The 11,529-nt window shown below is 50.2% G+C and overlaps 1 protein-coding gene across 1 annotated transcript; it reads right to left on the bottom strand.

Moving 5' to 3' along the window:
* Nucleotides 1-1,144: 1,144 nt before the first annotated feature.
* LOC112929714 (group IID secretory phospholipase A2) lies at nucleotides 1,145-8,270 on the bottom strand. The gene is made up of 4 exons (XM_026011892.2): nucleotides 8,189-8,270; nucleotides 5,201-5,345; nucleotides 4,383-4,489; nucleotides 1,145-2,763 (listed from the first exon to the last, which is right to left on the bottom strand). Exons 1-4 carry the CDS (start codon nucleotides 8,226-8,228, stop codon nucleotides 2,618-2,620), a joined length of 438 nt encoding a protein of 145 aa, XP_025867677.1. The 5' UTR covers nucleotides 8,229-8,270; the 3' UTR covers nucleotides 1,145-2,617.
* Nucleotides 8,271-11,529: the final 3,259 nt, after the last annotated feature.

Genomic DNA, 11,529 nt, shown 5'->3' with positions numbered 1-11,529 from the left:
CCAGGCCACGGGAGAGCCACTTTTCCCCTGGGTTTCTCGTCATGTGAGGTCATAAATACCCTCATTGTTGGAGTCCATCAAGTCATAGGAAGTGTCCTGATCGGTACAAATGGGACAGGGTGCCAGGGAGCAGAGTGAGGAGAGTCAGGGTGGGACCCTGGTTCTCCCTTTTGCTGGTTGTGGGACCTTGGACATTGAAGTCCCCGATCTGAGCCTGAGGTTGTAAAATCGGGATAATAATGCTCATATCTGCCAACAGATGATGATGTTGTCACCATCACAGAGCCTGGCACACAGAAGCTCCAACAGAGGAGTGGGGGTGGTCAACTCTTGAGTCAATGATCACCGTGCCTCAGGATCTCACTGACCCAGCTTGCACGGTCCTGTGGAAAGGACAGAGGAATTGGGTGGAAAGGAGGGGGACATTGATTAACTATTTTCCCTTGATTTATCTTGATTTCAGATGCGGTCATTATATAACAACAAGAACAAAAATGCTACAGGTAACATGTAAAGAGGCATTACCAGGTGCCTGGGCGGTGCAGTCAGCTATGTTTGGTTTCAGCCCAGGTCATGATCTCAGGGTCATGAGATCGAGTCCCGCATCGGGCTCTGTGCACAGTACAGAGTCTACTCCAGACTCTCTCTCCCTGCTGCCCCTCTCCCCTGCTCTCTCTCTAAAGCAAATAAATAAATCTTTAAAAAAAATAAAGAGGCATTATCATGTGTTAGGCACTGCACTGACCTCATCTTATTTTCTTCTAACTTTCATCTATACACTGGAGGAAACCCAAGATTCCTGAGGTGAGGTTACATGGCTAGTCAGTGGTATGGCTGGAATTTGAAACCAATGCCCATGGTTCTTAATTCTTCTACCCTGCCTCACATGAGCCACTGAGCTTTATGTAGAAGTAGGATAAGTGCTTGGTCAACTGTTTCACTTACACATGTCACAGGCTGGAGGGTGTGAGTGGCTCTAGGTCCTCCAGCCCTGTTGCTGGAGACACAGCTAATCACATACAAATGATAGATCATGGATCCTTGTGTGAAGAAGCCACCCATCCATCCACCTATCCATCTATCCATCCAACCACCCATCCATCCCAAGTCAGTTTTTCCAGAAGCTGAACCTGAGACAGGATTCTTGTGCAAATGGGTAATTTACTGAGGGCGTGCTCACAGGAGAAACCTGTAAGGCAACAAGTGAAACAGGCCAGACTAGGGTATGAAGCTAAGCAAAGAGGTGTTCCAGACGTCTGGCCTCAGCCTGGTCCCAGGAGGAGCTCTGGGACATGCAATGTTCTGCCCAGGGGGTCCTGCATGGAGGCAGGGGCTGGGCAATTACTCCCTTCTGGTATTGCAATCCCTAGACACAGGTTAGAGGTGGGCAGGGTGGGAGACGTGGTAGCTCCCAGCAGACAAGGAGAAGGAGATGTGGGCACACAGCAGCCAAACATCTGGCTTAGCTGGAGATTGGGGGACTGGGCTGGGAGGGGATCTGGGTGGGGCCCCAGCAACATCTCCCACAACCTCCATCCATCCATCCATCCATCCATCCATCCATCCATCCATCCATTATGGGCTCATTGGTCCATAAGCATTAATTGAGCACCTATTATTTCCGGGAGCAGAGGAAACAAAGATGAGAGATGTAGCCTCCGTCCTCCAGCAGCTCCAGTCTAGTTGGACACTGGGAAAGTTCAGATACTATATACCACTCAAGATAAAACCTGGTAAATTCCAGACTCATAAACTACTCTGCAGGTTTGGAGGAGGGAGCAAGAACCCAGGAGGAATCAGCCAGGGGAGGCCTCTGTTCCAAGTAGCCCTTGGGCCCTTGGTGGGGCTCAGCTACCTGGGGACAGTAAGCGGAGCACTCTGCGGAGGTCCCAGCCTGAGAAAACTCCTGGAAGCAGGAAAGGACACACCGCATGTGCATGAGGACCTGGGCCTAGAGCAAGAGGACGAGGCAGCTTCACTTGGCCCTTAGCTTGAGAGGGATTTGTAGAGTCCCTCTTGGTCCCAGGTACTGCTTCGGGTGCAAGGATGCACCTGATTCCACGGTGGTCATGGGCCCTGCCTGCAAGGACCTGCCAGTCTAGTTTGGGAGAGTGACATAGCGCAGGACACTGTGGGTCCCAAACACCGTGAGAGGTCCTACCCTGGGGTGGCGGAGGGCTTATGGGGTCTTAAGAAGTAGAGCCACGTGGTCCTTCAGAAAGGCCACCCCGGCTGCAGCTTGGACAGCGTGATCGGAGGGGGCAAGACTCAGCAGGTGGCCTGGCAGGTGGCAGCGGCAGGGAGGACCTGCCACACCACGGCCCCCCCAATCCCCACCCCTGACCCCTGCTGCTTTGGCCCAAGTACTGTCCCCAAGGGGCTTCCTGGCCTTGGCTTTTCCTCAGATCTCGATGCATCCTCGGAAGAGATAGCTGCTGCCTCGGGGTGGAAAGATTTAGAAGGTCCAAGAGCAAGAAGGCAGGTGGGGTTAGGTGGAGACACCCCCAGCTGGTTCCGGGGGTCGGACCCTGGGTAGGAGTGTCGGCAGTCCCATGGGACCCTCAGCTGGAGATGCTGAGGAACAGGGCAGGGAGCTGGGACCGCCGGGGGGCTCCTCCTAGCACATTGGGGTCTGGCCGCGGCAGTGGGGCCGCCAGTAGTATCGCAGGTGCCTCTGGTAGGAGTCCAGGTTCCGCTGCAGGCAGAGGGCCATCTCCTTGTCACAGGCGCACAGCTGCTGCTCACACCAGTTCCCCTTGTCAGCTGCGGGGTGGAGGAGAAGGGAGCTCAGCGTCTGTCCCTTCCTGGGGCAGAGCCTGGGTGGCTCTGGGGTCCCCGGAGGCAGTTCCAGAAGGCAGCACAGTCCTTGCTGAACTTTCGAGTGCCCTTCCCAGCTGCTTCCACCTGAGCTGCAGGACCTCGGGCTGGACTGCGACCTCGCCCGTGTGCCATGGCTCCTTTATTTCTTTATTCATCCACTTAATAAACAATTAAGCCCCCACCCTGCAGCAGGCCCTGGAGGGACAGGGCGGGCTCGAAGGGACGTGGCTCGAGGGGACGTGGGAGGTTCGCACTCCCGTGGGGGCGGCAAATGTTGGAGAGCCACAGAAGTGAAGATCGCGGCCTGCTCCCCATGGAAGTAAGGGATGATACAGGGGCTGCAAGATGGTGAAAGAGGGGGACCGGACTTGGCATCGAGAGCCATCTGAGCTGAGTGGGAGGGGTCTGCTTCCCCTGTGGAAAGCCGCGGTGGGTGGTGGAGGGGGGTGTTCCAGGCAGATGGAACAGCATGTGGGGAGACTGAGGCCAAAGGGACCTCGGTGCATGGGTTTTGTGATCTGTACTTGGGGTGAGGGTGAGTGCTGCCTTGGGGCTGTTGAGGGTACTGAAGAAGCAAAGCACTCAGCCTACAGTAGGTGCTGAATAAATGCTGGCTATTATTGTCACCATTATTATTTTTTAAGATTTTATTTATTTATTAGGGAGAGATAGAGAGTGCATGAGTGGGGGTTAGGGGCAGAGGCAGCGGGAGAGCAGGGGAAGCAGACTCCCCACTGAGCAGGGAGCCCGATGCGGGGCTAGATCCCAGGACCTCAAGATCATGACCTGAGCTGAAGGCAGATGCTTCACCGGCTGAGCCCCCAGGTGCACCTGTTGCTATTACTATTAAGCCTTCGATGAACAGGGACTGATGGGATGAGCCCTTGATTCCCAGCCCTGGGAGCTGCCCCCTGTCTCCAGGCAGGGGTGGATGGAGGGCAGGGGTGGGAGGGGGCTGGGGACCTGAGTTCTGACCCAGGTTCTTGTCACTTGCAGCTGGCTGACCCTGGGCAAGCACCTCTTCACTCTGGCCTCGCTGTCCTTGTCTATACCACGGAGGTCATCGAGATGGTGCCGCTCCTGGCTGGGCTGCTCTGAGGCCCAGGAACGCTGCAAGCTGTGACGGGGATGTCGTGCCCCAGGTGGTTTATCGAGCATGCGCCTGGTGGCGGGCATGTGCGAGGATCATTCTAACTCTCATTTTAGTTCTGGAATTAATGTTAGGGAGTAGAATAACTGTGATCATCCTGAGTTTCCGGATGAGACCACCGATGTTCAGAGCGGCTAAGCACTGTGTTCAAGGCCACCCAGCTGGTTGATGGTGGCTCTGGGATCCAAGCTGAGGCCTGCCTGCTTTCTAAATCCTAAAGGGCTCAACACCCCTGTTGGACCTCTCTGCACTCCCAGCTCCATTCCTCCACAGCCCAGCTACGGTCACTGGACACATGGGAAAGACAGGGAGGTTGGGCGGCTCGTGCACTGTCACACAGCCCACAAAGGCAGTGAGTTCCAGAGCTCCCTTCCTCAGCCTCTAACTCCAGCCCCGAGGCCCGGGCACTCACAGCACTGGATGTCCCCGTGGGAAAAGGTGTAGTCATAATGGTTTGTGTGGGTACGGCATCGGTGCAGTCTCAGGTGCTCATAGCAGCAGTCATGGGTTTGGCAGCACCTGGAGGGACAGGACAGGCGGTGGGACAGGCAGGGAGCACAGCTGCCCAAGGGTAGAAATGGAGTGCCCACCTTGGAAGTCAAGGCCGGCAGGGTTGTAGCCTTCTTTGCTGTCATGCTAGCTGACACCTACTGAGGGCGGAAGCCCTGTGAACCACGCATGTGTTTTGTCTGTGAATATTCCCTTGATCTTCACTACCACCCTGTGACGGAGGCACTGGTATATCCCCCATTTCACTGATGAAGAAACAGACTCAAGGAGGTCAGGCCACGTGCCCAAGAGCACACAGCCTATAAGTGGCGGATGAGGGAAGTGACCCTGGGTCTGGATGGCTCTCATCAGCCCCCCTGGCTGATTCCCCGGGGTACGGGGTTGGGGGGGCTGCTGTGAAGATTGAATGAGCCACTGGTAAAAAGAGGTAGGAATTTGAAAAACCAGCATACAGTGGGAGCAGGGAGTGTGTGTGGGGGGGTACTCTAACTAGATCAGGGGTTGGAAGTGCAAAGAGGCCTTCAGAGACTCTGCAGAACCAGCCAGAAGGCAAGGGCCAGGAGGCCTGGAATGGGACTGGGCCTCAGCAGAGTTCCTAGCACACGGGACAAAACGAATTTACAGAACAAATACATGGCGGAGCAGGAAAGGGAAGAGTCCCGGGGCAGGGGGCAGGCAGGGCAGGACTGGCACCCGTGGCCCTGCCAGGGAAGGCCTTACCAGTCCGTGGCATCTTTGGGTTGGCCTCTGCCTCCAGGTCCACAGTGGCAGCCGTAGAGCCAGTAGGAGAAGATGGGTGTCTTCCTGGTCACTTGTTTGATCATCTTGTTCAGGTTCATGATCCCACCCTGGGTTGGAATCACACCTGCCAAGGAGTCCAGCAACAAGGAGAGGACATGAGCTGAATATCAGTGGTGGCCAGTGGCCCACATCAGAATGACCTTGGGAAATAAAGTGACAACAACGATCATGGCTAATAAAAATATATGATGGGGCACCTGGGTGGCTCAGTGGGTTAAGTGTCTGCCTTCAGCTCAGGTCATGATCCCAGAGTCCTGGGATCGAGTCCTACGTCAGGAGAGTCTGCTTCTCCCTCTCTCTCTCCTTCTGTCCTTCCCCCTGCTTGTGCCCTCACTCACTTGCTCTCTTTCTCTCTCAAATAAATTAATTAAATCTTTAAAAAATATATAATGATAGTGAATGCTTATTATGTATGGGTCTTTCCATGTAGTAATTCATTGACTCCATTCAACCCATGAGATACTCTTTTTTCCCCCCAATAACTACTCTTTTTGTTTTGGTACATTCTATATATACAGAAAAGCCACAAGGAGTTACGGAGAGTTCTTGTACACCGCTCACCTACTTTCCTCTGATGTTATGATCAGCTTCAATAATTACAGGACACTTATGAGAACTAAGAAACTCACATTGATACAACAAGAACTACATTTAATGCCCGTTTTATAGATGAGCAGATTGAGCCCTAGGACCTTGCTCCAGGTCACAGTGGCTGGTACATGGAGGAGCCACGATTGAAGCCCAAGGCAGTTGGGTGCCATTCCCTGCCTCTGCACCAAGTTCCCATTCTGTAACAGGGAGACTTTCCCCTGGACCCCACCTGCCCCTCGCCTCCCTTAGAGAAAGCTGCAGATTAAAGCACTCACGTGGCTCACCTGGGAGGCCGTGTGATTTAGAAATCAATGATTTTCATGGATATTTTTCATTCTAGGCATAATTGCTACTGGTTAGAATGGATGCTAAGGGGCTATTATTTTATTGGGGGAGAAGAATGTTTAATGCTGAGATAGGAGAAATAAAATATATGAAGTCAATGAATTCAGGGGAGGGCCTGGGAGGACCAGACAAGATAAGGAGACCCAAGTATACATGTGTGCAACCTCGAGAGACGATTCGAGAATGTAGATGGACCTGAATTTCAGGGAGACGTGGCCAGGTGGGTCCCTTTGAGTGACCTCGTTATGCACCTCCCCTTCCCTCCCCAGGTAAATGGTGTTATAATGAAAGTTCTTCATGCCATTAAAGTGAATAGCAAAATGAGAGTGAGCCCCAAATTGGGGGAGGTGGAGGTGGGAGGAGGGGATTTGGGGCTCGTGCAATGGACCACAGGTGAGATCCTGAGCAGGTTGCCTTGGGCTGCAGCTAAAAGGGACCGGTGGTATCTGGTACTTGGAGGCCTGCTATGTCCCCACCCGGTGTGTCCCCTTAATGGGCCGGAATCCATGTTGCCACTCCTGTTTGCCAGGGGTGTTTGAGAGAATCCTTGCTAAGCCTTGAGGGTACTAATGACTGATCCCAGGACCCCCGGAATCCCACATTCCGTGATAAGGAACCCGGAGGCAACCCACGGCAGGGAGGGTCATCCCCACCTTGTGTGCAACTAGGGACCTGAATTCAGACTCTTGCCTTTCTGTGTACCTCGTCCCTCTTTCTGCCCCAAGTCTGGCCCTTTCCACGTCAGCTTAGCATTATACAAATAAGCTCATATCTGAACGATGCAGCTCGCCCTTGCCAGGCAAACAATATATTTAACTTGGGTTCAGAAAGCTTTTGGATGGTTGCCTCCTAATAATTTTCTAGTTGAGGCGAAATGAGCCCTGAAACACCGCAGAGCTTGGCCTGTGGTTATGTGACCTTTGGTGAACTGGCTTAGCTTGTCAGTAATTCCTGGTAGCTCTATCATCCTTCGCTGCCACCGAGGGGGATGGACCCCTTCACCCCGAGAATTAGCACAGCTACCGCCTCATCACGCCTGTGCTGGGTGTTAGGCTGTTGTTTCCTCGCTATTACTTACACTTGCTAAACACTCTGGATACATTTTCTCATTAAAGTCCTAACAACCCTACGAAGAGGGTGCTATTGTGTCCATTTTACGGATGAGGACACAGAGAAGTAGGGTGACTTGGCCTAGGTCATCCTGCCAGGAGACAGGGGACCAGCGTTCGAATGCAGGTTTATCTGCGTATTTTATGTCTACAGTGTGTTGCTTCTTTGTGTCTGGGAGAGGAGTTGACTGCAATTTTCCTAACTGTTGCCACAGTAGCCCAGGAGATGTGTTCCTCTAAAAAATTTGGTAGTCCCAGGACAACATAAAACCGCATCCGAAAGTACAAATCCTTTCTAACACTACATACTTTGAGACGGATCGAGAAACAAAACCACTGATTTGCTAACAAGCACTTTTTTATATTTGGTCTGCTGAAGATTGAATGGAAACCGCCCCGTCTCCCACCACAGTCAACAGGACCCTCCTCCCAGGTTCAAGGGAGACAACGAACATGAAAGGAAGTGTTTTAAATGTACAGAGTGCTGTGCGTAAATGAAAGATTGTTATTATCTGGTCAAAGAGACAGAGGGGAGCAGAAGGAGGTGGGAGATCCCTTTCTGTAATTTGTGTCCAAAATACCGTAGGCATCTGCTCAGCCAACCGCAGTGTCTGAGCCCCTCCATGCTCAGGCTCACAGCAGACCAGAGGCACGCTGCACAGCGTGCAGAGCCAGAGCTCCCCGGCCGAAGCCAGCATGTTGGGGACCGGCCGCTGCTGCTGGCTCGTGGCAGGGACGGAAGGGTTGAGGACTGGGGGACCAGAGCAGTGGGGATCAGAGCAGAGGCTCAGTCTAGGAAGGAGCTATAGCACCTACTTACATCCCGCCTTCCCTTCCCCACTGTGGGTCCTGCCCCACTCACCAGCAAACACCAGCAGGGTGCACAGCAGGGGAAGTTCCATGGTCCCAGCTGGGGGGCAGGACAGTCGAAGCAGCTGCTGGAAGTCCCCGTCCATTGAGGCAGCCTCTTATATCAGGGTACCCCCCACTCAACCCAGCCCACCCCTGTCCTTCCCAGTACTGGCTCGGGTGTCCGCTCTATTTCCTGTTTCTGGCATTGGGGGAATTTTACTGTTTTTATTTTTAACTTTTGGATTGCAGAAGGAACACATTCAGTGTAGGAGATTTGAACAACGTAGACAATAAAATAACTTAAAATCACTTGCGAATTCAGTAAACACTATTCACTTCTTTTGATTTTAAATAGATTTGACATGTAACATTGTGTGAGTTTGAGGAGGTGTACAACCTGTTGAGTGGATACATCTATGTATTACACCGTGACTGCCAGTATGGCAATAATTAGTACCTCTATCACGTCGCATAATTATAATTTCTTTTTAGTGGTTAGAATAAAGATCTAATCTCTTAGCAAGCTGGATGAGTATAATGCAATATTGTTGTCTATATTCACTAGACTGTGCATTAGATCCTTGGGATTTATTTTCTATTTGCAAGTTTGTACCTATAAACATCTCTCCTATTTCTGCTCCTCCCTGTCCCCTGGTGACTATCATTTTACTGTCCATTTTTATGAGTTTGGCTCTTTTTTTTTTTTTTTAAGTGGGCTCCATGCCTAAGGTGGGCTTGAACTCACAACCCTGAAATTGAGAGTGCATGTTTTACTGACTAAGCTAGCCATACATCCCACAAGTTTGGCTTTTTTTTTTTTTTAACACTTCACATATAAGTGAGATTAAACAGCATTTGTCTTTCAGTCTGACTTGTCTCATTTAGCATCATGTCCTCAAGGGCCATCCATGTTGTCACAAATGGTGGGATGTCCTTCTTTTCATGGATAAATAATATTCCATGTTGATATCTATATCACGTCTTCTTTATTCATCCATTGAGAGGCACTTGAGTTGTTGCCACTATTGATGTTTTGGTGTATGTTCTTCTGGTTCTATTGTTGTATGGATCTTTCCACACGTTTCCCATTAGAAAAATGATGCAAGTAGTACTTTATGGGGTGTCTTTTCACTTACCCATATAACTTGAACATATTTCTACATCATTAAGGATTCTTCTGTGGTAACAGTTTGCAAGGCAACCCAAAATCCCTTGACACATCTATGCTGTTCATTTAATGAATCCCCGATTGATGGACATCTGGGTTGTTTCCAATCTTTTTTTTTTTTCAACTATTCTAGTCCATATACTGGTACAGTGAAAGATATCCTTGAGGCTAAATCTCACTTTGTGTCCAGGATTATTTCTGTAGGATCTATTCCTAAACTTGAGAGTCCAAGCACATGCACAATTTGAAGGCAATTGATGTGTGTTGACATCTTACGCTGCAGGTCTGGCTCAGTTTGCATATGGAAATCCTAATGAGGCAGAAGGTGGGACCCAGCCTAACTAGGGTAGAGATGCTGGTGGCAGGACACACAGGCATTATAGACATGGTCTCCCACAAATGCTCCACTGGTAACCTTTCAAGGTTTAATGGAGGATCCACTGGTAGCAGAGATTGGTTTTCTCCCATACCCATTAGATGGCTCTTCAAGGACATAGTGCACAGACTGGCTTCTTTGCCACCAGCTCACCCAAAAAAGTGTGCCAGCAAAAGTCACTGCTGAGAGGTCTCTCTCTAGAGTCTAATTTTCCCTTTGCTACTTGACTCATTCACCAACCAATCACCTCATCTGTGAGAAAATAATCTGCATGCAAAATAATTAAGCAGCAGGCAAACTATATGTCCCTGGCATAGTCCTTGACATGCCTCCCTCGCATGTGCCTTGTGGTCATTCTCTTATACTCCTCTCAGTGTGGGACTTCACTGCACAGTTTTCCAGATCTGGGCTCCTGATGGGGCACATGGGTACCTCCTAGAGTCCCAGCTTCTCCTGATCTGGTTATCATTTGGGTAGAAGCAAAAGTAGCTGGGACCACAGGTCCTTTGTTGATTCCAGAAGGCTTTCCCTAATGGGAGAAAAGATACACCATTCATGCTACAAAGAGGCCTTGGAATGGGCTGTTCTCAACACATCCCAAGACCCCAGGGCACACCTGAAAGTCTAGGTTTGGGGCCAGAGGGACCTGCTTCAAACTCTGGCTCCTTCTCTTACCAACTATGGGACCCTGAGCCAATTGCTGCCCCTCCATGAGCCTTGGTTTCTTCATTTGCTGGTGGGGACAATAGTCATTCCCTCCTATGATTGTTGTGGGGTTTAGAGACCACAGGCATCCAGCACAGTGTACCAAGTCTCACCCATGGGAAGAAAGCCATCACAGTGACCACAGCTTGGGCCGTGTAGCATTCCATTGAGGTGAAAAGGGTGGGAGGTGGTGTTCAAACCCAGACCACCTGGGTTTAGGCTGGCCTCCTCTGTGCTCTAGCTACTTCACCTGGAGGAAGTTTCTCAGCTCTGTCTTACACTTTCTCATGTGTAAAATGGGGACAATGACAGTACCTACTTCATAAGCCTGTTGCAGGAATTAAACAACATGGTAGGTGACCAGGTCTTGGTCCATAGCTAGAGATCAACAGACGTTAGCTATGATTGTTCCCATCATTGATGCCGTCTGTTTGTCACCATTACTGCTTGTGATGAACAGAAAACAACTAGCTTTTTCTTCTGTGTTGTCGAATCTTAGTCCTGTCCACTGTTCCTTTCCTCTGAGTATATTTGTTTTACCCTAGAAATTTGATCTGGGTTAAAAAAAAAACTTCTATGTTTCTATTTACCCCACTCAAGCTTTCCTCTCTCTTAAACATAGAATAGTAATTGTAAGTGTTCTAATAGCTTTATATACTAATTCTATCATTTGGGTCATTTCTGGGTCTGTTTCTATTGATTGTTTTTTTCCTTATTATGACTTTCAGGTCACCTCTGCTCATTATTATGGTTAATGCTGGGATGATAAAGCTTTGTCTATGTTTAAAGGGTGGTTGCTTTAAAATAGATTTCCGGAAGTGAAATTGCTGGGTTGGACCAGAGAAAGGTTTTAAACTTCTTCCATTCTCTGAAGTCTGTGAGAATTTAGAAACTCCCTTGCTTCTGCCTCCATCAGCATATATAAGTTTCCATTGGGCCTGGTCGTCCCTCAGGACTTGTCAGCAAGCCTGTGTGCTTTTACTTCCCTGGAAATGGTAGGAAAAATACTTGCTGATACCTTTAGGCCACAGTCCGTCAAGATCTCCAGATGGTGGGTGGTAGGGGGCAGCAGGGGCTTAGATGCTGGAGTGCAAATTCTATT

The sequence above is a fragment of the Vulpes vulpes genome, chromosome 2 (assembly GCF_048418805.1).
Source record: "Vulpes vulpes isolate BD-2025 chromosome 2, VulVul3, whole genome shotgun sequence".
Classification (NCBI taxonomy): domain Eukaryota; kingdom Metazoa; phylum Chordata; class Mammalia; order Carnivora; family Canidae; genus Vulpes; species Vulpes vulpes.
Note: the sequence above shows the minus strand (reverse complement) of the source record. Positions and strands in the feature narration are given on the sequence as shown.

Coding starts and splice junctions, on each gene's coding strand:
- LOC112929714 (XM_026011892.2), bottom strand. CDS start 8,228: ATGGAACTTCCCCTGCTGTGCACCCTGCTGGTGTTTGCTG. Junction 5,346..8,188: donor CACCCTGCTGGTGTTTGCTG/GTGAGTGGGGCA, acceptor ACTCCTTGGCAG/GTGTGATTCCAACCCAGGGT. Junction 4,490..5,200: donor CCCAAAGATGCCACGGACTG/GTAAGGCCTTCC, acceptor CTGTCCCTCCAG/GTGCTGCCAAACCCATGACT.